Source organism: Aquarana catesbeiana, linkage group LG05 (assembly GCF_042186555.1).
Source record: "Aquarana catesbeiana isolate 2022-GZ linkage group LG05, ASM4218655v1, whole genome shotgun sequence".
Taxonomy (NCBI): domain Eukaryota; kingdom Metazoa; phylum Chordata; class Amphibia; order Anura; family Ranidae; genus Aquarana; species Aquarana catesbeiana.
Genome location: NC_133328.1, coordinates 67948208 through 67975864, shown reverse-complemented (window position 1 = coordinate 67975864; position 27657 = coordinate 67948208). Strand labels below are relative to the sequence as shown.

The following is a 27657-nucleotide window of genomic DNA, read 5'->3' as shown; positions in this document are numbered from 1 at the left end:
TAGTATTGAATTGTAAGTCTTGTTAACTTGCTGCACATTTTCACTGGCAAGTTGTACACTTGCAGAGCACTTGAAGCACAAGTTCTAGTTGACACTTTTCCAAATTGTAGGAAATTTGCATGCCAAGTCTCTAGTAAGAGCAAAATTGCAGTGGTGAGTCTACAGCAAGAGCTCTGCAAGTCTACAGCATAAAAATTCAGCCACAGTGCCCCCTGTGGTGGGATGACTATTGCACAACATAACTGAACCAGAACTTGCAGCAGACTTGCAGAATGTTTGATCTGGAGTCATGCAATGTGGACTTGCTGCAATTGTGCAACAAACTTGTGAAGCCTGGCAAGTCTAGCAATAGCTTAGCAAGTCATTCCAAACTTGCAGCACAGTTGCTTGCTATCTGGGTTATTTTGTGAAGTGCTGCACAAACTGTTGTGACTCTGTGAGTCCTCCAGCTTTTCAGTAGTATTCATGGGTTAAAGGGGTTGTAAACCTATGTGTTTTTTCACCTGAATGCAAAAATACCTGTCAGTGACCGCCCCCCCCCCCCCAGTCCCCCCGTTTTACTTACCTGAGCCCTAGAACTTGACCGATGGGGAAACGCTTTCTCAATGCCCGGGGTTCTCGGCTCTTGATTCGATAGATTGATAGCAGTGCAGCCATTGGCTCCCACTGCTGTCAATCAAATGCAATGACGCGGGCATCGGGGGCGGGGCCGAGTCCTGCATTCGGCCTCTATGGACGCTGAGTTAATCCCCCGGGAGATCGCTTCTCCTATGGGGTTATCAGATATGGGGAGGGACCCCAGAAGACCAGGTCTGGGGCCACTCTGTGCAAACCGAGCTGCACAGTGGAGGAAAGTGTGACATGTTTGTTATTTTAAAAAAATAAATAACGAACCTTTAGTGTCACTTTAAAAGAAACCTCCAGCTTGCTGAGTTCTGCCCAGGGGAGCTGAGAGTCAGCACAGGGAAGTGTGTTCAGGAGGAAAGCACAGCATTGTGGGAAATGTAGTCCCCTCCCCTCATTCACCCCACTGTAGTTCTATACTGAGCACTATACACAGACTGCCTGCAACAGCACAGGGGCAGCCATTGCACAAGGAGCCATGAGGAGATGGGGAGGACAGCTAATAAAAAGTAAGTTTCTGTGTGTCTGTACAGCAGCTGCTTATGTCTGCTCCATGAACACTCTGCCTGCTTCATGTGCACGTAGCTGCCATGTCTTTCTTTTTAAAACACAAACCCCAGCAAAGGTGGAATGTGCTTTAAGTACAATAATAACAAAACAGACAGAACTTCCTACTGACTGATGCAGAGTGGAAGCTTTCCTGGTGCTGGTGACGTCATCTTCTGGCGCCCCCTCCCTCAGGCACAGACGGCCGGGAGTGGGCGGGGCCGGCGTGGAAGGTTGCCCTGGGAAGTGGTGCGAGGCGGAAGGAGGAGAGACAGAGAGAGGACGGTGACAGAGCTGAGCCCGGGCTCCTCCTCACCTGTGTGGGGCACAGACAGGCTGGCAGAGCCATGACCTGTGTGCCAGGCACGGTGCCCCTGCACAGAGAAGGCAGCCTGTCCTGTGTGTGAGGGAAGCCTTATCTCCAGGTACTTGCTGTGTCTGTGTATATGTCACTCCTGTGTGTATTAGAAGAAGGAAGCCACTTGCCACCCAGGCCAATACTGACCCTTCTCTCCATGTAAAAATCATTTTTTTTTTTTTTTTTGCTAGAAAATTATGTAGAAACAACCCCCCCTCCCCCACCCCCAAACATTATATATGTTTTTTTTTTTTTTGCAAAGACCCTAGAGAATACAATCGCGGTCGTTGCAACTTTTTATCTCGCACGGTATTGGCGCAGTGATTTTTCGAACGCATATTTTATTTTATTTTTTGGAAAAATAAACAGTTTGTGCTTTAAAAAAAAACAAAACAGTAAAGTTAGCCCAATTTTTTCACATAATGTGAAAGATGAAGTTACGCCAAGTAAATAGATACCTAACATGTCGCGCTTCAAAATTGCACACATGGAATGGTGCCAAACTTCGGTACTTAAAACTCCCCATAGGCGACACTTAAATCTTTTTACTAGTTACCAGTTTTTCATGTGTGGGCGGGACTTGCGTATGCGTTCGCTTCTGCGTGCGAGCACACGGGACAGGGGCGCTTTAAATTTTATTTTTTATTTCTTTATTGTTAAAAAAAAAACGATCTCGGCTTCCCAGCCGAGGCGCACTGTTTGTTTGAATGCAGAGGCCGGGCGTGACGTCATAACATCGTGCCCGGCCTCTGAATGATCATAGAGACTCCGGCGACCATCTGCTCTGCCGGAAATCTCTATGGTAAACATCTGGGGCCGGCGGATCCTGTCTCCGACTCGCTGATGGAAGCGGTGAGTCGGTAGAAGCAGCGGGGGGAGGGGGGGGACGTCCCCTCGTGCCGCCCTTAAGAACGATCAAATGGTGGAACAACCACTATGATCATTCCTATGGTGTAGGGAATCGCCGGCTGAAAAAGCCGATATCTGAATGATGCCTGTAGCTGCAAGCATCATTCAGGTATACCCCCGCAAAGTCAAGGACGTCATATGATGGCAGGCGGGAAGTGGCTAGGGTCACTCCTGTGTGTAGTGGAAGAAGGAAGCCTAGGGTCACACCTGTGTGTAGTGGAAGAAGGAAGCCTAGGGTCACACCTGTGTGTATTGGAAGAAGGAAGCCTAGGGTCACTCCTGTGTGTATTGGAAGAAGGAAGCCTAGGGTCACTCCTGTGTGTGGTGGAAGAAGGAAGCCTAGGGTCACTCCTGTGTGTAGTGGAAGAAGGAAGCCTAGGGTCACTCCTGTGTGTAGTGGAAGAAGGAAGCCTAGGGTCACTCCTGTGTGTAGTGGAAGAAGGAAGCCTAGGGTCACTCCTGTGTGTAGTGGAAGAAGGAAGCCTAGGGTCACTCCTGTGTGTAGTGGAAGAAGGAAGCCTAGGGTCACTCCTGTGTGTATTGGAAGAAGGAAGCCTAGGGTCACTCCTGTGTGTGGTGGAAGAAGGAAGCCTAGGGTCACACCTGTGTGTGGTGGAAGAAGGAAGCCTAGGGTCACTCCTGTGTGTGGTGGAAGAAGGAAGCCTAGGGTCACTCCTGTGTGTGGTGGAAGAAGGAAGCCTAGGGTCACTCCTGTGTGTGGTGGAAGAAGGAAGCCTAGGGTCACTCCTGTGTGTAGTGGAAGAAGGAAGCCTAGGGTCACTCCTGTGTGTAGTGGAAGAAGGAAGCCTAGGGTCACTCCTGTGTGTAGTGGAAGAAGGAAGCCTAGGGTCACTCCTGTGTGTATTGGAAGAAGGAAGCCTAGGGTCACACCTGTGTGTGGTGGAAGAAGGAAGCCTAGGGTCACACCTGTGTGTGGTGGAAGAAGGAAGCCTAGGGTCACTCCTGTGTGTGGTGGAAGAAGGAAGCCTAGGGTCACTCCTGTGTGTGGTGGAAGAAGGAAGCCTAGGGTCACTCCTGTGTGTGGTGGAAGAAGGAAGCCTAGGGTCACTCCTGTGTGTGGTGGAAGAAGGAAGCCTAGGGTCACTCCTGTGTGTGGTGGAAGAAGGAAGCCTAGGGTCACTCCTGTGTGTGGTGGAAGAAGGAAGCCTAGGGTCACTCCTGTGTGTGGTGGAAGAAGGAAGCCTAGGGTCACTCCTGTGTGTGGTGGAAGAAGGAAGCCTAGGGTCACTCCTGTGTGCGGTGGAAGAAGGAAGCCTAGGGTCACTCCTGTGAGTCAGGAATGCTCACCTGTTCCCAACCTGCAGACAACATGCACTGCTCTTCAGCAGACACACAGGGTTCTGATAATGCTTAATGACACTCTCACACAGCGGCTAATGTGGCACTAGGGTTGCCACCTCATCCCTTTAAACCCGAACACATATTAATGACACAGGTACTGAGCCTAATTTAATGCAGATAAGGCACCAAGTGAGTTTAATTACCACCGTAACCACTTAAAGCGAAGTTCTGCCTAAAAAAAAAAAAAAAATTCAGCAGCTACAAAAAGTGTAGCTGCTCACTTTTAATAAACACTCACCTGTCCAGCGATGCGGGCGTACGAAGCCCCGCTCCTCTCCAAAGCGCCGGCATTCTTACTGTGGGCACCCGGCTATGGCTTCACCGCCGGGCACGCACTGCGCATGTGCGAGCCTTGCTGCTCGTTGTGACTGGCCGGGCAATCTTCCGGGACCTGTGACATGTCCCAGAAGATTGGAGGGAGGGGGTAGAGGTGATCTTCCTTCCGGTGCTGCGGAGCCCCGGGAGGAAGTGGGAGCAGGACGCCGCTAAAAAGGGTATCTGCCCCCACCCCCCAAAAAAATTATATGCCAAATGTGGCATGTCAGGGGGTCACCTGCACTTAAAACAGAGTTCCACCCAAAAATGGAACTTCTGCTTTAAGGACCAAGCCTAGTCATGCGATTCTTGCCACGACTGACGCACCTTGAAGCAATGCCTGTGTAATCTTGAGGTCTGTGTACCTCAAGTCGCATCAAAATCACACCAAAGTAGTGTAGGGACTACTTTGAAGTTGCACAGATATGATTGGTACTCATTGGAAATCATGGGGTATGACTTGTCATGCGACCTTGCAGTCCCAAGTCACAGGACAAGTCTCACAAGTGTGAAAAGGGCCTTACCTGGCTGTTACCAGCAACCGAAGTTAGTGTTAAAAAAACAATTTAAAGTTAAAAAAATTAAAACTTAATTGCGGCGGACAAATCTGACCCCAAATGACACTTTTTGGGGACATTATTACATTGATTAGTGCTATAAAAATGCACTGATCAATGTATAAATGACACTGGCAGGGAAGGGGTTAACACTAGGGGGCGATCAAGGGGTGAAATGTGTTCTCTCAGCGTGTTTTAACTGTAGGGGAACAGCAGATCTCTGAGATGTCCCCTGTCAGAACGGGGATCCGCCTTAATAGTTTACATTGACAGATCCCCGTTCATCCCCTGTATACATCGATCGCAGGTGGATATCGAGTCCGATGGACCCACGGCGCACAGTGGGCGCGCGCCCGCAATTTTACATGCACGGACCGACATACAGCTACGGCGATTTGCACTGCGCAGCCAGCCTGCAGCAGTAAATGTACGTGAGCTGGTTGGCAAGTTAACTTTAAACTAGTAACTTGTAAAAGCTTTTAAAACGTTGCCTGTGAATATTTTTAGGTACCATAATTTGACGCTGTTCCACGGGCGGATGCAATTATAAAGAGTGATATGTTTTGATATCTATTTACGTAACATCTTTTATACTCTACCAAACATTTTTTTTTTTTGTGTGTGTGTGCATTAAAATCTATTAACTACTTCAGATCCGCGCTATAGCCGAATGACGGCTACAGCGCGGACCTGCTTTGCCTGGAGTACGTCTATCTATTGACGTCCTCCCGTGCCTGAGCGGCCTGCACGCCCCCGCTCTGTGATCAGCGAGTCTATGAGACTCGCTGAATCACAGTTCGGAGTAAGGGGTTCATCCCGACCCCCTACCACATGATCAGCTGTCAGCCAATGACAGCCGTTCATGTGATGTCAACAAAGCCAGTAATCGGCTATTTTTTCTCCTCGTGCTGAAAGCCGATCACCGACGGCTGTGAGAGGGACATCAATTCCGATCACGGCGAGCTGCCTCCAGATCCTCAGAGCCCACCTGTGCCCCCTGCCAGTGCCACCTAGCAGTAAGCAACAGTGACGCCTACCAGTACCCACCAGCGCCACCCATAAGTGCCCACAGTGCCACCCATAGGTGCCCACAATCAGTGCCTCAACAACAGTGCTGCACATCATTGCCACCCAGAGCCATCTTATCTGTGCCCATCAGTGCCGCCTTATCTGTGCCCATCAGTACCGCCTTATCTGTGCCTATCATTGCCCACCAGTGCAGCCTCATCAGCGCATATCAATGAAGGAGAAAAATTACCTGTTTGCAAAATTTAATAACAAACTATGAAACATGATTTTTTTTTTTTTTTTTTCAAAATTTTCCAACTTTTTTGTTTAGCAAAAAATAAAAATCCCAGCTGTGATTAAATACCACCAAAAGAAAGCTCTATTTGTGGGAAAAAAATGATGATAAAAAATTAATTTGGATACAGTGTTGTATGACCGCGCAATTGTCATTCAAAGTGCGTCAGAGCTGAAAGCTGAAAATTGGTCTGGGCAGGAGGGGGGTTTAAGTGTCCAGTAAGCAAGTGGTTAAAGTGTATTTTTTTTTTTTTTTTTTTTTTAAATTTGCATTTGAAAAAAACGCTGTGTAAATATTGTATGACATAAAATTATGCAATGCCCACCATTTTATTCTGTAGGGCCTCTGCAAAAAAACACAAAATGTTTGGGGGGGGTCTAAGTAAATTTCTAGCAAAGAAAATGTTTTTTACATGTAGGAGAGGAATACCAAAGTTGGCGCCGACTGGAAGTGGTTAAAGGTTAACTCCACTTTCATGGAAAAATAATGTAACAAGTAAAAAAAAAAAATGTAGCATATACAATTATAACACTAGACACATTGGGGGTCATTTACTATAGAGCTGGGAAGTACTGGGCGCTATTACATGTAATAGCGCCCATTTTTAGCAATTAAGATTTCAACAGGCAAATGTGCGAATGAAAAAGCTATCAGTGGCGAACATGCGTTAGTAAATTCTGAATCTGCGCTAATTAGCGATTCTGTGGATATGCAAGTGCCAATTTCTACTAAGTTATGATATAGCACTGCACTGCAGCCATGATCCATGTATGTGAAAAACATTTTTATGTAAGATGTGCTCTACCTCGTGTGCATCTATTGATTTATATTGCAATTCGTTTTCCTAGTTTTTTTCCTTCTTTTGCTAATGAATGCAGTTATGAATGATTATTACAGAGTAATGTCTGCTGTTCTGTAAAGTTACATGTATTGAACATTTAGGTTACCTATTTGTTGTGTGGTTTTTTTTTTTTTTTTTTTTTTTTTTTTATTTAGGTGACTATAAAGCGGTAATTATTTATGTTCATTCTTTAATCATACTACACTATTATGCAGGTCTCAGCGTACTTAGCACAATGGCTTGGTGGTCTGCTCAGATGTCTCCACAGCAGTCAAGGTATGAGTTCAAATCCCAGCCAACCTACCATCCACCAGCTGTGTTTTATTTTTTCAGTGCACAAGCAAATTAAAATAAACAAACAAAAAAATGTAAACTGCCGGTAAACTAGTGTGTGATGTTTGGAATTCCACACCATAATAATATTGACTATTTACATACCATTGCATGCATTTGAAGAGTTAATATAATAGAATCAGCTAAACTAAAGTGCATTGGCTTATTGGCATTCACCTATTTTCAGCATATGCTGCCTTGGCTAATTGGCTAATAGTCATTCGCGTTTTTTTTTTACCAATGCAATCTTTTAGTATTCCTCTGTGGGATTTGAACCCATGAGTTTTTCAAGGTATAACCGCTGACCACTAGCCTATTGGGCTGAGCATAATTATACATACAAAATACCTTTACTAGTGTTTTGTTTTAATTCTATACAATAATATTTAGCAAATGAGCCATTAATATAATGGAAACAACCATGCTGATGTGGCATTGGCTATTTTTTTAAAAATGGTGTGGGGTCCCCCCCCCAGTCCATACCAGGCCCTTTGGGTCTGGTATGGATTTTAAGGGGAACTCAACCCCAAAATTATTTTAAAAATTGGCATAGGGTCCCCCTGAAATCCATACCAGGCCCTTTGGGTTTGGCATAGATTGTAAGGGGAACCCCATGGCAAAATTAACAAAAAAGTTGGTGTGCCCCCCTCCCCCCCCCCCCCAAATCCATGCCAGACCCTTTTTCAGAGTATGCAGACTTGAGGTCAGGATTGGGGAACCATACCAGGCCACATGCCCTCAACATGGGGAGGGTGCTTTGGGGTGCCCCCCAAAGTACCTTGTCCCCATATTGATGGGGACAAGAGCCTCTTCCCGACAACCAATGGCCAGGGTTGTCGGGAAGAGGCTCTTGTCCCCATCAATATCTGCAGGCGGGGGAATTATCAGAATCTGGAAGCCCCCTTTAATAAGGTGGCCCCCAGATCTCGCCCCCCATGTGAATGGGTATCGGGTGCATCGTACCCCTACCCAAAAATACAAACCAAAAGAAACTGTTTTTTGACAAATCCTTTATTCAAAAACTAAAAATAATAAAAAGTGTCCTGCAATGTACATCCATCAATCACGGCACCCGACGGAACCCGAAAATTTGAAAAAAAATCTAAATGATCAGCCTGGATGGGAGGGCTCCCACCGTATGCGCTTTGACAGCTCTTTTATAGGCAAGGGCGGGGCCACCCGGATACGGCACCCAATGGCCCCACCCCCTCTGACGTCACATGATGTCAGAAGGAGGCGGGATCATCCGGTTACATCACTGGGTGGCACCACCCTTGTAAATATAACACTCATCAAAGCAAAGAGACAGCAGTTGGCGGGAGCCCTCCCATCGAGGGAGGCCGCGAATTGGCGTTTCCGCGATGCAACTTTTTTTTTTTTTTTTTTTTTGGAGGGGGGGTTTAGGGTTTTTCTTTTTGGTTAGAGAGAATTTACATTTATTTGCCAGATTTCATGGTTTGCCTAGTCCACAAAAGAATTGATAGAGCCCTGAAATTCAGCTTTGGACCTTTTTTTGGGGGGGGGGGCTTATTCCCCCCTCTCCCCATTACACTTTCTACTCAAGGACTTGCATAACCAAATACTTTTTTTATGCAACTAGATTTACTAAAGATTTGAAGGGGTATGAATAGTTTGCACTTAGATAATATGTATTTATAGTCTGCAAAAGTAATACAAAGCAAAAAAGAATCAATTTTTTTTATTTCAACATTAGTATAAACATTTGGTACATTAATATACTTTGGCCAAAAAATAAAAGGCATGGAAATGATGTTCCAGCATTTGACAATATAGTTAGAAGGGCCCTGCTCAAAAGAGCTTACAATCTACAAGGGTAGGACACTAAAAAGTAAACACATTAAAAATCACATTATAAAAGCAGGGATACCAATTTGAGGATCAGAACTGCTCACCCCAAACCCCAAAAAAGAAAGTGCAGGATTATAAGCAAAAACAGATAAAATTATTACAAACTCAAAAAAGGCAGCGCACAAACAAAATCAACACACACTCATGTTTGGAATTAGCATGAAGCTTCATTTTCATCTAAGCCATTACATAAACCAGATTAACATTAACAGTTGTAAATCTAAGGCCCCTTTCACACTGGGGCGGTAGGGGGCATCGGCGGTAAAACAGCGCTATATTTAGCGCTCTTTTACCGCGGTATTCGGCCGCTAGCGGTGCGGTTTTAACCCCCCGCTGGCGGCCGAAAAATGGTTAAAACCCCTCGTATAGCGCGGCTGTAGCCGCGGTATAGCCGCGCTGTCCCATTGATTTCAATGGGCAGGAGCGGTGAATACACCGCTCCTTCACCGCTCCAAAGAAGCGGCTGACAGGAGATTTTTTCTTCTCCTGCCAGCGCACCGCTTCAGTGTGAAAGCCCTCGGGCTTTCACACTGAACAAACAGCGGAGGCTGTTTAGGGGCAGTTTTTAGCGCAATAACGCCTGCAAACCGCCCCAGTGTGAAAGGGGTCTAACATGTGTGAATTAGTACTAACTAGAACAAGATAAAAGTCTGCTGAGGCACACAAACAAACACGTGGTCAGAATGGACAAAGACACAATTTTAGAAACCATGCCCACAAAAAACACACTTTTGAGGGCCTTAATGCAAAACTATACAGACTAACACATAAAGCAATCACCAAACCACAGCCTTAGTGCACTCTTACCCCCCCCCCCCCCCCAAAAAAAATAAAAATAAAATATAGATGTATTTGTAAACCAATATACGCACTGCAAACAAAGATTCAGGCCAAACAACCGCCACAACTGCAGGCCTTTATATAACCTAGACAGAATTGCTAACAGACCCATCCAGTAAAAAAAAAAACTCTTCATGCATGCCTCAAGTGCAAGTGCTCACACCTGTTCATCAGGAACACACACTCTTTACAAATGAAAGAATGCCTCAGCATATATATATCTGTGCAGGCTAAACCTAAAAATAACAAATGTCCAAGGCTCTGGCCAGGATCAGTGATACCAAAAATCTAAACATTAAACTTGTTTGTTGTTGGTCATGTGGAGGTTACAAAACAGGAAATGACTACTTTGTGAGGGATGCTTCACACACATTGTTGACAAAGCGCATACGTCATTCATCATCAGCATACAACATTAATATGACGTCCTCGACTTTCGGGGCTTATATCTGAATGATGTCTGAGGCTACAGACATCATTCAGATACCGGCATTTTCAGCCGGCGATTCCGTACACCATAAGAACGATCATAGCGGCTGTTCCGCCGCTTGATCGTTCTTACGGGCGGCGGGAGGGGACGCCCCCCCCTCCCGCCGCCCTCCGGTGCTACTACCGACTCACCTCAGCGATCGGTGAGTCGGATAGCGGATCCGCCGGCGCCGGATGTTCACCATAGAGATTTCCGGCGGACCAGATGGTCGCCGGAGTCTCTATGATCGTTCGGAGGCCGGGCGCGATGTTATGACGTCACGCCCGGCCTCTGCATTCAAAAAAACGGCGCCGCTTCAGCTGTGAAGCGGCGATCGTTTTATTTTTTTTTTTTTATTTTAGGCTTCCCAGCCTAGAGGTGAGATGTGGGGTCTTATTGACCCCATAGCTCACTGTAAAGAAGACCGATCGTGTCATATTCCTATTACAAGGGATGTTTACATTCCTTGTAATAGGAATAAAAGTGATCAAAAAAAAAAAAAAATTTTAAAGTGTAAAAATAAAAATTTTTAAGTAAAATTAACAATAAAAAAAAAAAAAAAAATTTTAAAGCGCCCCTGTCCCCGGGAGCTCGCACGCAGAAGCGAACGCATACGTAAGTCCTGCCCACATATGAAAACGGTGTTCAAACCACACATGTGAGGTATCGCCGCGAACGTTAGAGCGAGAGCAATAATTTTGGCCCTAGACCTCCTCTGTAACTCAAAACATGTAACCAGTAAAAAATGTTAAAGCGTCGCCTATGGGGATTTTTAAGTACCAAAGTTTGGCGCCATTCCACGAGCGTGTGCAATTTTGAAGCGTGACATGTTAGGTATCTATTTACTCGGCGTAACTTCATCTTTCACACAATGCAAAAAAATTTGGCTAACTTTGCTGTTTTGTTTTTTTTTAAAGCATGAAACTGTTTTTTTTTTTTAAAAAAACGCGTTTGAAAAATTGCTGCGCAAATACCGTGCAAGATAAAAAGTTGCAATGACTGCCATTGTATTCTCTAGGGTCTCTGCTAAAAAAACATATATAATGTTTGGGGGTTCTATCTAATTTTATAGCAAAGAAATGATGATTTTTGACATGTAGGAGCGAAGTGTCAGAAATGGCCTGGATGTGAAGTGGTTAAGATATGTGTGCAGCATCACACCACACCCATATCTGGCCAAAAATACACAGCTCTAGTTTGGTGCAAATTAATAATGAATTGGTTTAGAATGTCATTTCTTGGGTTTCCATGTTTTGAAGGCTGGGTATGGGTGATTACTATCAGCATGCTGAACCATCTCGAAATTGGTTAGTTTTTGCTTGGTAAGAGGCTGCAATTAGTGGTGGTGGGGAAATGTTAAGGCTGATTATTGTCCTTGCCCATGGAAAACATATGACACTATTTGCAATGGTGGTGGAACCCTCCTACACTTAAATACTGAATTTCTTTGGACATATACCGATAGGTGGTGGAATCACATCAGTCAGGAGTTATGCTTCTTGATTTATTCTGTGATATTTGGTGGTTCTTGGTGGGCGAGTGTAGAATAGTGATATTGCCCTCTGAATTTTGGGAATTACATTTGTATTTCTGATGTTGGTACACATTTCACATTTTTTGGGCTCAAATTCTGATTATTTGGTAATACTAAACAACACAAAATTGTGACTCATTTTAAATTTGTATCAGCAATGGTATTGTTTGTAAAGGCACCTCTGTGAGTTTCAGTAAAGATATTTGTGAGATGGAGAGTAAGGGCCCTTTCACACGGATGTGTCCGTGTACGGGCTCCGCTTTGCTTACCGGGGGATCACTCCGTCGATCCCCGCTGAGCAGGCAGATGACAGGTCTGTCTCTGCACACTGCAGGGACCGACCTGTCAGAGCGCCGCTCTCCTCTATGAGGGATCGGCAAAAGACGGCCCTTAGAGTCCGTTTTCATCCGATCCTCAGATGGATGGAAAAGTAGGGTTTTCCTCCGTCACACTTTAGTGGATCAGATGTCCTGTAGACCTGTATGGAGCGTCCGTTCAGGTCCGCCTAAAAAGCTGACAGGCGGACCTGAACGGTCCACCAGTGTGAAAGGGGCCTAACAAGTGAAAGTGACAGAGAAAAATATATTTTACCAAAACATGAAAACATTCCACATTATAGCATTCTTAAAAACAAAATAGATAAAGAAGAAGCAAAATTGTTGCAAGGAAAATTAATTTGAGAGAAAGATACATTTCATCTCAACATTAAAAGTATTTGGGGAAGTTACAATTGTACCATTATAATCAATGGCTGAAACTTGCATTGGACTATATAGCACGCATTTTAGCCCAGCGCTAATTTTGGTATTTACTATAGCGCCCTGTAAAAAAGCCATGGGAGTTAAAATGAGAGTAGTTTGCCTTCTGAGCATGCTCAGTTGTGCTGGCATCTAGTTGTACAGAGACGGGGAATTTATCTCTTCCCAGACTTTTAAAGATATTTCAGTGTAGAAATCACTTTTTCACATTTTAAAAGCAGATTATCTTTAAACAATATACCAAATATTTCAGTACCATTTAGGCAATATCATGCTCTAAACATTATTTCCATGTGCACTACTCCAGGTTCTAGCAGAGTACGGGTTTGAGCGCTATTTGTTTTCTGGGAGCTATAGTAAATTCGATTTTTGGGAGTATTTTTTTCACCAGCGCTACAGTGAATACCGTTTTAGCGCTAATTTGCTGTAATTACCGTGTGGCGCTATAGTAAATGACCCCAATTTGAATGTTCGTAAGAGAATACGTAACATACAATGTTTAATTGCCATTATCACCTCATTTTATGTATAAAGATCATGCCACTGTATTTCATTTTATATAACTGCTGGGAATTGCACAAGAAAGTGCTTCAAACTTGAAAAATATGCTAGAGGAAGACATCTACTAATTGCGGGTGCAATGATGTTCAGGCTCCTGCAAAAAAAAAAAAAAAATGCACATTTTTCTCTAGTCATCTTCCAGGACGGCACACCTGAGATGAGAGGCTCCTCCCTACAGGAAACACAATCAATCGACAGCTGTTTTAAGTCCCCACCCTTCCCCTTGATCCTCAGTTTTTGATTGTGTTTCTCCCTACACAGCGAAACCGTTTGTTTTTTTCAAATGACCCGAAGCCTGGCGCTGGTGGTCCCCCCCTGGGAGCCGGACCAAATGCCTGGGGAAGGCCTACGGCCACATCACCCTGAAAGTGAAAGAGGGCGCCGCCTGCCCGATCTCGTAGGATCTCGGAGGCAAAGCAGGGTCGGGCCTGGTTAGTACCTGATGGGCCTCTGGGTCTGGCCGGATATATTTATCCTTCCTGGGGGGTTCCCCTATCCTTTCCTCAGGGGGGGCAGCAGAAACTGGAAGAGCCCCCCTGAGAGCTGAAGGCCCCTGGGTACAGTGGTGTCCCCAGAACTTCAGGGGCCTTTTTCCTGTCTCCCCCCCTTACCTGTCCGGGCGTCCGTTCAGACAGGGGTGCTGGCTGTCAGTTCTTTCCAGGGCCCCCGACTCCTGGGCCCCTGGTAGCCCGCGTGGGCTGCTGGGGAGGGCGCCGCTTGAACGACCCGCGTTCTTACCCAGGAGGGAAGGCTGAGAGTCAGCAGGAGCAGGCGCCCACATCCTCCTTTCGAGGAGGCACCAGTTCACTACGGTGGATGTCTGCCTAAACCACCTCCAGAATGGAATGAGGAACGTACGGCATTGCCCCCCCCCCCCAGGTGTATATACTGACTGGCAGGACACAGCCTAACCTTGCAGCTCCCTATGGGGACAGTAGTTGGGGGGGGGGGGGGCACTTTGGCGGCTATCCTCCTTGCGTGTGGACCATAAGGATGGAAAAGCAAGCCCGGTGGCTGTGGAAAAAGGGGAAGACTACAACGGTGAGTACTTTCCTTTACCTTGGGAATTTAGCTGCAAAATCCCCAATCCCAGCCTGATGGTTTCTGGGCATTTGAGATAATCTCCCCTGGGGTCTAGATTCAAATAGCCCAGAAGCTTCTGCTAAAAACACCAGCTACAGCTCCCTCTTACATCAGAGATGCTGTATGGTGGACAAGTGGTGCAGAGGAGCGAGTGTGCCTAAACCACCTCAGATGGGAAAGAGGTAGGTAAGGCATTTCTTCCCCTTCCCCCTGTATTTACTAAGTGGTGCAGTGCAGGACCTGGGGTCTGCATAACAAAATAGCCCAGAAGCTACTGCTAATACCACCAGCCACAGCTCCCTCTTACAGCAGAGACACTGTGGTTATCACAACAGTAGGTTTCCAACACTCTCCCTACATGTCCGGTTGTGGGACATTAGTAGGGATGAATAGAGCGAAGGGGGGGAGGACCTGGTAGATACAAAGAGTTCCTTACAGGCCAGGTATACCACTGAACAATTTATGGATTGTGCAATGGTTGAAGGATTCAGGAGTAAGTTCTCCTGGTCAGCAGGTGCACTAGGTTATATGGCCCTATTAGCCCAGCTGCTAGGAATCTGAAGCCATAAGCCCCAACCTCCCACTCCACCTTTACATTGTGGTTATATTGAAGTGCAGGAGGTAAGAAAAACCTTTTTGTTGGTTTGGGCTGCAGTCAACTCAGTGACAGATCTAAAGGCGATTTACCATAAATCGCTTCCTATATCCTTTAATTAAGGATTTTCTGTGCAAACATATGCAAGAGCTAGATAGATACATGATTGCTTGTTTAAGGCCTGCAGGTGGCTATTTTCCTCCAGGCTAAATTGGTGATCACCTTTTCTAGAGGCTGTCCTAAATTGGTCTCTAGGGCGGGGCTCATTGAGACTTTAGTTTCTGATCAGCCCCACCTGTGTGTGAGCTGACCAGCATTTGCTCAGTCTACGGAGGTAAGGTAGGACAACAGCTACTATTGTAAGGTGTCTAACCATTTTTAGAATTTGTTCCTTCACTGGGGGATGAAGTGTTAGTATCTACAGCCCAGGCTATGCCTAGGGATCAAATTGCTCTGTTTGGTTATTGCATAAAGGGATTCACCAGTAGACCTCAGTAGTGAAGGTTTGTCCTTGCTGGGATATTTTGTGGCACAGCAGAAATACACATTGAGATTTGTGACATCTCTGCTCATAAGGGGTACATCAGAAATGCACTGCACTGAAGCTTTGTTGTTGTCTGTTATATCCTAAAGGTACTGCCTTATTTGGCTACAGATCAGAAAAATACAACAGGGAAGGTGGTCTGTACTTTCTGGTCTTGTGACGCATGGCGGAAATGCACATCATTGAGTTTTATGACATCTCTGCTCATATTTGTTATATTGCTGCACATCAGACATACTCAAAATTGAGTTCTGTCTGGGGTCTTTTGTGTCCTGTATTACTGCCTTATTGGTTGCTTATTAGAAAGGCAGTAGTGAAGATTGATGGTCCTGAATTGTGGGGAAATACAAATTGAACCTGTGCCGGGGGTAGTACTGGTACTGCCTTTTGGTAATAGGTGCAGCCCCGCAAAGTGGCATCAGGCTGACAGTGCTATTAACGGCAAAGGTTGCCGATTTTAGGCATGCGATTTTACATGTTGAGTCGCATGCCAAATCCCTTCAATATGGATGTGCTATCTCTATTCAGATTGTTATATTGTTGCACATCAGATATATACAAGATTGAAGGTTGTCTGTCCCTTTATGTCTTACATTTACTGCCTTATTGGCTGCATATCAGAAGGGACACAGCAGTGGGGTTGCTTGTCCTTTTCTGATTTGTTTTTACTGCCTCAGCAGGGAGACACATTGAGGATGGTGGCGTATCTGCTCAGTATTGGTATATTACTACACATCAGACATACACAAAGATTGAAGATTGTTTGTGTCCTGTATGTTCTATATTTACTGCCTTATCGGCTGCATATCAGAAAGGCACAGCAGTGAGGGGTGTCTTTTCTGTTTCTCATTGTTCTACCTTGCTGCTTCTTAAGGATACACAGCAGGGGGTTGTTGGCTGCACGCCTCCAGGGAGATACAGCATTGGGGACCCCTCGCTTGTTCAACCTGAAAATTGCAAGTTACCTGCGACCTGTGTAATCTTGAGGTCTGTGGATCCAGAAAACAGGGTCTGCTTGGTGGCGCCGCGACCTGGAGTTGCACAGACACAATTGGTTCCCATTGGAAGCCATAGTGTATGACTTTTCTCTTGCGTTTTTGCGGTTGCAGGTTGGGTCGCACAGGTGTGGGAGCCCTAAGTTTCCCTTCTGGTTGAGGTTTTGCTACACACAAGAATAGACATCATGGAGTTTATTGCCTTACTTTGCAATACACCAGAAAGATCGCAGCTAGGAAGGCTGTCTGTTTTTATGTGGCTGCACAGCAGAAATACTCAACATTGAAGCTTGTTGGTGCTTTCTGTTTCAGATTCCCTTACCTTACTGCACTTCGGAAAAACACAATGCTGCAGGTTGCTTGGGTTCTTTCCATGTTGGTTCTATGTGACTGCACTACAGAACTGCATAACAGAAAAGATATTGTCTTGTTATGTTGGTTTAGCTAGCCAGTACCATATTGATCTTATAACTGTATTTGGTGGTTCATCAGAAATACGCAACATAGAAGTTTGGGTCTTTCTGTCTTATATTTATTGCCCTGTTTTGCTGTACATCAGTAAAACTCCACCGTAAACAGGACTCCCGTCCTTTATGTGGATGTATGTATGTATATATATATGTATATGTGTGTGTATATATGTGTATATATATATATATATATATATATATATATATATATATATATATATATATATATATATATATATATATATATATATATATATATATATATATATATATATCTCTATCAGTTATGACCTAGCTAGCTGCACTTCAGAAACACGCAGCATTTAGGGTCGGTTCACACTAAGGCAGCACGACTTACAGCGCGACTGCCTCAGGCGACCCAGGACACGACTCAGCGGCGACTTGCGAAACTACTTCTGTATGGAAGTCAATGCAAGTTGCCCCCAAAGTCGTACAGGAACCTTTTTTTCTAAGCCGGAGCGACTTGCATCGCGCCGATTTAGAACGGCTCCATTGCACAGAACAGGACGCTACTTGTCAGGTGACTAGGTCGCCTGACAAGTCGTCCCAGTGTGAACCAAGACTGAGGGTTTGCGTGTGTCTTAATGTTTTTACAGATTGGCTGCACATCAGAAAACCAGACTGTGAGGACTGTTTGTCTACATTGAAGTTCAGATTTGGGTCTCTCCCATATTTGATATGTTGGTTTAGCTAGCCACACTCAGATACACATTATTGTCTATGCTTGTGTCCTTTTTGTCTAAATCTATTGTGCTGGGTCCACAATCTATGATCTTTTTTAATTTGTGATATTAATAATGCATGTATCACCTTTTGTATTTCAGCCCTCTTTTCCGTGGAGGGGCCTGGAGTTCTGGCGGCAGACGTCACATGTCAGAAAGCCTCAGCCCCATACATTCAGGAATGCTGGAACCATTTCCTAGGGTTGAAGCCCAGTAGGGTTATAGGACACTGGAGGAAGGCGATAAAGAATCACCCTGCTTAGTAAGAACTTGGGAAGTTCTGTTCAGAGGAGTATTATGACCTGAAGATGAAGTATAAAGATGTCCACCCGACCGAATAGGTTACGGCTCGGTGCATGGCCTTCATCTCACCCTTCTAGCAGAACTAGATGTAGCAGTATAAGTGTTATACTCCTGCTATGAACTTTATTCTCCTGAAGTAGGCACTTTGGCGTAAGTAAAGCCACAGAGTGGGCATGCCTTAAACCCAGGGATCAAGCCTCGGTTAATCTATTACCCTTAAGTAGGCTTCCCTTTAGTCTTGGCTGATGTAAAGATAAAAATGAACAAAAAAGGTTGTCTGTTAGGGGCCCACCTTTTTTTGCAGTTTTAATTCCCTGAACAGGGTAGTGTTAGACAGGCCCTCTTAGTGATCAATTAGTGTCCTTGTCTTACAACACAGGTCTCTGATTAACCTTTAAGGGTTCTAAGTAGCACCTACAGGCACAATAGGCCAGGGTTGTTAGATGTGTGAGACAGGCAACATTGATAACCTACAAGTTTAACATGTTTTCTGATTCCATCTTTAAGAGCCCACTCCACCTAGGTCCTGCATCCGAAGCAGAGAAGGCAGGGACATCGGTGGAGTAGACATGCAGACCAGCTGCATGATCCAGCTATAATACCTTCATCAAGCATATGGAGTGGAGGTAAAACTCACTGCAGAACCAAGGTTCGCCAAGAGGGTCTTGCAGTGGTCCCACCCTAAGGTAGGCCTGAGGTACTTGATTATCCTCTCAGGTGTGCCGTCCTGGAAGATGACTAGAGAAAATTGACAGTTACTTACCGATAACTGTTTTTCTAGGATATCTTCCAGGACGGCAGGCCTACTTCCCGCCCGTTGGAGGAGGGAAAAATGGTAGAACACTAGAAGGTGAGTACCTATGAGGAATGATTTCCCTTGTGAACCAGGTTCAGGAGTTACTTCTCTACAAACTGAGGATCAAGGGGAAGGGTGGGGACTTAAAACAGCTGTCGATTGATTGTGTTTCCTGTAGGGAGGAGCCTCTCATCTCAGGTGTGCCGTCCTGGAAGATATCCTAGAAAAACAGTTATCGGTAAGTAACTGTCAATTTTTTTTTTCACCTGCAAAATCATGTGCATTTATCTTAAAAATGTACCCCCAGATGCTTGCTTGCTGTTTATCTTCAGAGCTTCTGCTGATCTCCAGAACTCTAGAACTTTATTAGGCAATTCTGAACAAATCAAATGATAAGGCTGCTTTCACACTGAAGGCGTTTTTCAGACGTCTTAGCGCTAAAAATAGCGCTTGTAAAGTGCCTAAAAACCGCCTCCCATACCACCCCAGTGTAAAAGCCTGAGTGCTTTCACACTGGGGCAGTGCGCTTGCAGGACGTTACAAAAAGTCCTGCAAGTAGCATCTTTGGGGCGGTTTTGGAGCGCTGTATACAGTGCTCCTAAACTGCCCCCGCCCATTGGAATGCATGGGCAGTGCTTCGAAGCGCCGTAACACGTGCCTTTTTAACCCTTCGGCAGTCAGTGAGGGGTTAAAAGTACCCTGCTAGCGTTCGAAAAGCGTCTCTAAAAAGACGGTAAAGCGCCACAGCCCCAGTGTGAAAGTAGCCTAACTGTCCTGCTCCTTTCTTTTTCCCTCCATACCCTGTTGACCAGAAAGCTCTGTAGTTGGTAGTCTTCGTGTTGGGGGTTTTGAGATCTTCTTGTTCTCTGAAGATAAACTGAGCTGACATGCAGGTACCTGGGGCCACCTTACAATAGAAGGTGAGCTCACAGCTTTTCTTTAAAAATAATCTTTGTTATAACCTATACTTTTTGTTTTTCTTTAGATGAATCTACGTTTTCCCTGGGCTTTAGTGGGACAATGCAATCCAAGAAAACTCTACAAAGCAAAACCCATTTCAGGACCATTGCCCCAAAAGTTGCACCAAAGGTTGTTTCCCCCTGCCCTACCTCTTTCTTGCCCTCTGTAGCAGACATCACTGCCTCTAATGTAAAACCTTTGATTATGCAAACTCAAAACTATGCTTTAATGAAAGTCACTGGCCAAGATGGCACTTTTTCCTTAGTAGCTTTGCCACAAGTCTCTCCATCAATGGGAGGACAAGTCATTCAAACTACTGGCATACCCTTGCAGGAAAATTTAAAATTGCCCATTCCAAGGTACCAGCCTAACCGAAGGTTATTGTACAAAAAGTCAAGGGTACTAAACAAAACAAAATTAGAAAAATCTGCTGTAGGTAAAATTGAAGACAATAAGGAGAGCATTATAAAACCAGATACTAAAGATGAGGCGTCAGCACCAATACCTGCTTCTGTGACCACTTCTGAAGGGGCTGTCTCTGAAAGCGGCATTTTTCCAGGTGGTGGAACACAAGTTTCTAACGTAACAAACTCAGACTTGCCATGCATTGATAAAGCAGCTCTAGTCCTGCAAACTAGTCCTGCAAAGCTCAGTGCTGTCCTTGAAAGTAAAGTGGTCCCGAAAGACAGCGGGACTCCACTGAAATGCAAAAATGCCAAAGTGACTGATTCAACAAATCCTGCAGCAGTTCTCCCTCCTGTGGTTTTTGGCAGTCCAGTTCATCTCCTTTCATCTGTACCAAGGGGAAAACTGCCCATCTTGCCTTACTCAAAAATCAAGACATCAATTATTTCTAATTGTAAACAGCCAGCAGGCCCTTCCAAGTCATCACAGCCAAATGTAGTGCAGAGTGGAATGCAGTTATCGGCAAGTGATGTCAGGGCTTCTCCATCAGTCAGTATATCACAAGTCCCCATAATGGGTAGTCCATACAAACCAGTCTCTAAACCCGATGGCAATTTAAGCCAACAGATTTGTGTGCCAAGTAAGAAAAGAGGGAAAAAACGAAAAGCTTCAAGTGAGCTTTTGTGGTATCAGACTAAAATGAGACTGGTTGGAAACAGGCTAATTATGTGCAAGGAAAGGGTCCGATCTCAGGCTACTGAAGCCAATGATAAAAAGAATGCAATAGTGAAGAAATACAGGAGCATTATGCCAAAGCCTTTTGTTGACATTCAGGGCTTGACATCACTTAGCGGCTCTTCCTCTGTTCTGCAATCTCAGACTGGTGAATCTGCCCTTAGAAATCGGATGATAGGTGTTAGAACACATAGGTGGAGGCAGAGTGACACACTGGCAGTAGCTGAAAATAACTGTAAAATTCCTTCCTTGTCTGCAAAACCGCTCTATAAATGTCACATCTGTGATCATAGCTTTCAATTTAAACACCATCTGCAAGACCACCTAAACAGTCACAGCAACAAGAGACCCTACCATTGCCGATTATGTCGCAAGGCCTATGTGCATTCAGGCAGCCTGAGCACACATATGAAGCTCCACCACAGTGACAGCCGTCTGAAAAAGCTGATGTGTTGTGAGTTTTGTGCCAAGGTGTTCGGACACATCCGTGTATATTTTGGTCATCTCAAAGAAGTTCACCGCGTTATCATAAGCACAGAGTCATCTGCTAAACAGGTGGAGAGGAAAAGTCAAACCCTCAAAAAAGAAGCAAATCTATTAGATGGGTAAGTGTTATTTATAGATGCATTCAATTTGGAATCTTCAAACCCCTAACTTGGAAACTCAATAAAAGGCTCAAGCAAACTTCCAGTGTCTGATATGTGTTCAGTAATGGTTTTTCAAGGAGTCATAAAATCGCCAAATAACTTTGCAAATAGTCAGGTTTTTACTAGTGGTTAAAATATATGTATACCCAAAACTTTTTAAAGTATCACTAAACCTACATAATAGAAAATGTATCAATAAATGGTATTACATGCTGTTCATACTCAGTCACTATGAGATTTGTTTTCTGTGTTCTGCAAAAATCCTGGTTGATCCTACTGCGTGCTGTTCTGTCTCCCCCTTCTGCCCAAGTTCCCAATCCAGTTGGGGATTTTGCAGAGCACTATTGGCAGCTTCTGCACATACTCAGTTTTCAGTGAGTTTCTATGCTGATCATTTCCTCCCAGTCACATCTGAGCAGCCCATGTAACTATAGAGTCACACGTGGGTATATACACAATGCTAAATGACAGCCCACTCCCTCCTCCTCCTTGCCCACTAACCAGCTAAACACACTGGGGGTGGGATATTACATCTTTATTGATGGAGGCTTCTCCTCCCGGTTATTCTAAGAGACAGGCTGGAGGGCCATGACAGGCTGTGACTGTCAGAAATCCACCCACACCATGTTGTTTAAAAATATATACATTTGATTTCAATTATTCATTTGACAATTTAAATTATTTATTTTTACTCTGTATTCCAAAGGATGTTTTTTGTTTTTTTGTTTTTAACATGTGACCAGCAGCAGAGGACTAGAATCTCCTACTGCTTATTTTTCCCTGTAGACAGGCTGGGAGAGATCTGGGTCATGTGACAGCTGAATATTGATTAGGAAAAAGGTACTTGGATATTTTTTTTTTTTAATTAAAATGTTTACAGTGCCATCATCCATATGCAGAAAGAGAAGAGACAATGTAAATTAAACAGTGTGTGTTTAGTATCCCTTTAAAAGGGAACTAAAATGAGGATAACATACCTCTGCTTTACCGGTTCAGTGCTTGTGAAGTCTCTTGCTGGCATCGACATCTTCTTCCAGGTGATGGTCTTCAGCCATCTTCATTGGTCGATGCAAGATAAAGCCACTTCCGCGCATGCTCAGGAGTTCAGTCATCCTGGTACACAGACACTGTGCCAGAATATAAACTGCTGCGCATGAGCCGCTTAGTATACTTTCTAATGACTACAACCAGGCAGGTAGGTTTATTTTATAGCAGAAGAGATATTGCATGTCTCTTCTGCAGTCAAGAGCCTGCCTTCTTGCAGCTGTTCATTTTAGATGTAAGTTCTGATTTCTTTGGATAAATTAGGGAAGGGTTCAAACCTGTCAGTTTGTTTATTGATGTCTCTGTCACGTTACTGAGATTTTAATTCCTGTTGTGAAGACTGAACAGGATGAGAGGAAATTTCTACAAAGCAAGAGAAATTCCCCACTTAAAAAATTGCCTCTGAACAAATGTCCCCATTACATAATTTCCCCTCACCTCCTGTACTGTGACAACTAAAATTCCCATCGCTTTCTGTTTCTGTGACAGTGGTCACTAAATCAAATGGAGTGAATCTCCCCACAGGAACAGAAACACCTGAGAGTTTTCCTCCACACTCAAACTAAAACTAACACATATAACAAAAATTTAAGAAAGTTTTGTTTATACATACTTTAATTTTTTCTATAGTGTTGTGTTATTGATGATGATTGTAATTATTATTAGTATGCACAGTGCTTTACAAACATGAGGGCAGACAGTACAGTTACAGTACAATTCAATACAGGAGGAATTGGAGAACTCTGCTAGTTAGAGATTACAGTCTTAAAGGGAGGGTTAATTGATACAAAAGGTAAGAACTGTGGAGGATAAGTTGATAGAGAATACACATGTACAGTTGTTAGATGGAGGCAACATAAGCTTCTCTAAAGAGAAGGGTTTTCAGAGATCGCCTAAAAGTGGACACAGTAGGAGAAAGTCAGACTGGTTGTGGTAGGGAGACCCAGAGGAGAGGGTAGGCTCAGGAGAAGTGTGTAGCCCAGGAAGGAGAGGTGGCTCCTCTTCGTGCACAAATCTTACACTGATAAGTAATGGCCCCTTACCTCATAATACTGAGGCCACAGCATTAAACAGCACTGCTGATACCGGCTCCTTCTCATATAAATCCTGGACCCAAGTCTTGTTCTCCATATATCTAAGTCCCTCAGTGGGTACGAGGGCCGTAAATGAAAAGACGGGGGTGCCACATAGTGTAGTATTTTGTAACCAAGATCTGGGTTTATTATAGCAAGAGATACTCACGTTTAAACAGAGCAAAAATGACAGAACTCCAGCGAGCGGCGGGCTCGTGTGCATCTACCAGTGAGAAGTGCCTGTCCCGTCCCTACGCGTGACGTCACACACCTCGTGATTTCATCAGGGGATACTGGGAGGCACTAATTACTGTCTTTAAATAGTCATAGCTTAATTAGTATACGGCGGCCATTTTCTCGTAGTTTAATGGGAAAACGCCATAGTGGCCATTTTCCCGAAGTGTAATGAGGCGGCCATTTTCTTGGTTATATATAAACTGGCACAGATGCAGATAGACTTGCGATCACAGGTGTAACATAAAACTACCAATAGAGGCATCACCATCAGCATCACCACCACTGACGCTTTTCATGGGACAAACCCTCTTCCTAAGAGATAACCAGTTTGTTTTACGTTATGTCTGTTATTTCTACTTTTGTGAGTATAATGGTTTATATTTTGTATTCATTACAAAGTTGTGATTACAGGGGCTACAAACTGGCATTTTCAGTATCTCTCTCTCTCTACCTTGCTTCGTGTTATAAATGTTGCCAACATCCCCACAAAAATTGGCAGATCTTCATACTGCTGTAATGCAGCTCTTCTCTCAAGGGGACAAAACTATTGTCCTGGAAAAGGAGTGATTTCAGTGTTTCTACTCAAATCTGTTCACCATTCCCTAAACCAGGGGTCTCCAAATCTGGCAAAGGGCCAGTTTACTGTCCTTCAAACTTTGGAGAGGGCCAGACTGTGGCCAGTGGGAGAAAAAAATGTCCCAGAGATCTAGAACCCCATCATTTGTGTCACTGGGAGGATGAGTGGTTTCAGTGGGAGGAATAATATCCCATCATTGGTATTGATGGGAGGAATAGTGCCCCATTTTTGGTGTCGGTGGCAAGAACTATAGCCCTTTTTTGCTGACAATGCACACTCCAGTAGCACTAGATCAGTTAGCGCTTCATGGCTTTTTCAGCAGCTGGCATTTTGTTTCTCAGATTTTCATGGCAGACATCATCTGGTCTTTTGTCCACACCTTTCCTCTTTCATTTATTTTTTACACCAAGTGGATGTCCATGCCTTGGCTGATGATGCTGGCTTTGATCGTAATGTTCTTCATGCGACGCTGTAGGATTCCTTGAGCCACCCTTGATAATTGTTTGGTTTTACCTTTCTGTGGGTCCATTAGCCTTTCTGTTGCTCACCCCTCAATTGTACTGCTTTTGGAGAGCCCTATGTTTCAGAATACAATTCTGTACCCCCTAAGCTACAACAAAGAAAATTATGATTTTTTTTTCTACCTTTTTGAAAATCGTTTTCTTGGAGCACATTACAGGACACAGAAAAGTATTCTGACACATAAGTTATGCTCTTTCAGGAGAATGGACACTGGCAAAGCAAAATCTGTTAGGACAACCCAGTATAACCCCTCCCTCTACCAGCATGCCTTGGTTTATTAGCAAGCAATAGTCAGAGTGGATCATATGAACAGAGCAGAGGGACCTGTGTTCTGTAATATACTGCCCAGAAAATAATTGTACAGGTAGGTCAACTACTATTGTACCTCCCACAGCCTGTGACTAGACAGTGAAGGAGAAGCAGAATGCAGATCAGCTAATTTTTATGTCCCTCTATCTCCTGCTATCAGCACGCTCCTTGTAAGCACATGGGCACTGATGAACATCTTATTTTTTTTCCCCCTCTAAACCAGAGCTCTGCTATACAGTAATTGCAAATAGCTTGTGACAAACCAAGATTCATGCACTGCTTGTATCAAGAAAATAAATGTAATGATGTTTTAATCAATACAGAGCTGCATTCATTTGTGTCTTTTATATCTGCAGGGACAGGAATCCGAATGAAGATGATGTTCTTCATGGACAAACAGATGAGATTCAACTGCAGATAAAATGTGGACGTTGTCATTTCATCACGCCTACATTTTCAGACATGAAACTCCATATGTTTTGTGCACACGGAGATGAATTTAAAGAAATATTAACGGATGGCATTTTAGAGAATAGACAAGGTGCTCAGGAGGAGGTGGTCAAACATGCAACTCACCACTGGAAGTTGCTGAGTGAGAGGCGGAATGTGGTCAAGTGCTCTAAATGTGATGAGGAGATTTTTGGTTCCAGCAGACTGAGGAGACATGTATGTGTTTCAGACTCTACTCTCGGTGAATGTAAGGAAACTGAGATCACTCCATCAGTGGAAGGACAGACTGAAGACCTTCTATCTGGATCTTGCACTGAAATTAAATTTCACTGTGGAAATGTTTTTAACTGCCTGTTGTGTAAACAAGTATTTGAAATGCAAAATAAGCTCTTTGAACATTGGGAGACAAAGCACAACTGTGATGATCCATTTCTACTTTGGACAATTTTTAGTTCTTGTGCCAAAAATGATTCCAAATAGTCTTTAAGTAATTTTACTTTTGTTTGTGGAAAGCCACACATGCACTATAGATGCTGAATTCCAACTTGGTTTTGAACTGTGAGATTTTTTTTAAAATCTAATGTTTCAGCTTTAATTTGTTCATTTGAACAGTTTGCGTTAGTAAAGGCAAAATGTACTTTTTATGGCTTTTTATATACATTCTGGAAATTGGTTTCATAGCAAGTCTGACACCACAATAGATCAGCTGAAAACTGATTTGTGACCGTTTAGTTCCAGAGACATGCAAGGCTGACCTGTTATCTGCAGTTCCACAGGCTGGTGGTCTGTTTCCATCTGGTGGCTGTACAAGTCTGATAATTATGGGTGTTGCCTCTCACTTGCTGATATAATCCACTACACAGTCAGTTCCCCCCCCCCCAGCCTGGCTATGTGCCTCTGATGCTCAGTCTCACAGAGGTGTGCAATAGGTCTTATTCTTAGTACCTTGTTCAGAGAAAGTTTCATGTGCCAGAGTTTCTAGCATCTTGGTGCTCCTAGTGCTTTCAGTGGTCCCAGCCCCTTCCCCTGCTTTCTGGTACCGCCATCATCCTGTTTAAGTATTCCCAGTACCCCAGTTTTGGAAGACTGTTCATGTCTGTGTACGCAATGCGTTAAGGGACTCAGTCCTGGGTTCCCAGTGCTGCAAGAGACTTCTGCATCTGTGTGCTTCTGCAGACTGCTATTCGCTTGTTTATTCCTCTGTCTTTAGTACCTCAAAAGAATCCTTTATTTTCTATGACTCCAGAATATTCCTGTAAATGGTCAGCTGTAACCTGGGTGCTGTCCTGCAGCAAAGCCCATCATACCTTGCAGAGGTGCTCTGGTGACTACCAGGTGCTCCTTAGATACTGCACCTGGGGAACACCACCATCAAGAACACAGGCTTTGCAATGTGTCCACAAAATGATTATCATTCTTCAGGACTAAAGGACCTGCCAGAAGGCCACATTGTGTTTACGGTTGTTTAATGGATAGGAAGATACAGACACTTTTTTTTCTGTCAGATTTCCTCAGACCAATTACTTCTGTATCCACTGCTAAATGATGGCAGTGAGAGGATGTGGGTAAGCAGTAAAAAGTACTGGTCATATTTGTTATTCAGGCCTCCAAAAACTGTGAGAAACAGTTTAGTATATGTGCGTCTGTTTGATGATTTTCAGTTTCTTCTGGTCCCAGTAGAGACATTTTTTGATGAGGAACTCCTAAGCTGCGTGTCTCTATAGACGGGTCTATCCATAGTTGACTTTGGTATAGTAAGCAGTAGTCAGTTTCCATATTTTCTACTATTCTTTTTGGTATAGAACTTATATATTACAGCACAAAGTTTTAAGCTAAGGTTCCCTCTTTCATATATTCATCCAGTAAAATAAATAGTGTGAATAATAGGATTTTTGACTTGCCAGTAGAATCTGTTTCTTTGTATAAGACGCTGGAACATTAGTCTTTACCATGGGATATATGCAGCCACCTTCAGGTTGGAAACTGGCAA

At 44.1% G+C, this 27657-nt stretch overlaps 1 protein-coding gene across 3 annotated transcripts; it reads left to right on the top strand.

Moving 5' to 3' along the window:
* The first annotated feature begins 1011 nt into the window (after positions 1–1011).
* ZNF438 (zinc finger protein 438) lies at positions 1012–26309 on the top strand. Of its 3 annotated transcripts, XM_073629851.1 has the most exons (4): positions 1372–1595; positions 7031–7091; positions 19694–21413; positions 25574–26309. In XM_073629851.1, exons 3-4 carry the CDS (start codon positions 19729–19731, stop codon positions 26145–26147), a joined length of 2259 nt encoding a protein of 752 aa, XP_073485952.1. In that variant the 5' UTR covers positions 1372–1595; positions 7031–7091; positions 19694–19728; the 3' UTR covers positions 26148–26309. The 3 variants fall into 3 exon arrangements, with proteins under 3 accessions (XP_073485951.1, XP_073485952.1, XP_073485953.1); XM_073629850.1 differs by lacking the exons at positions 1372–1595; positions 7031–7091 and adding an exon at positions 1012–1133; XM_073629852.1 differs by lacking the exon at positions 7031–7091.
* Positions 26310–27657: the final 1348 nt, after the last annotated feature.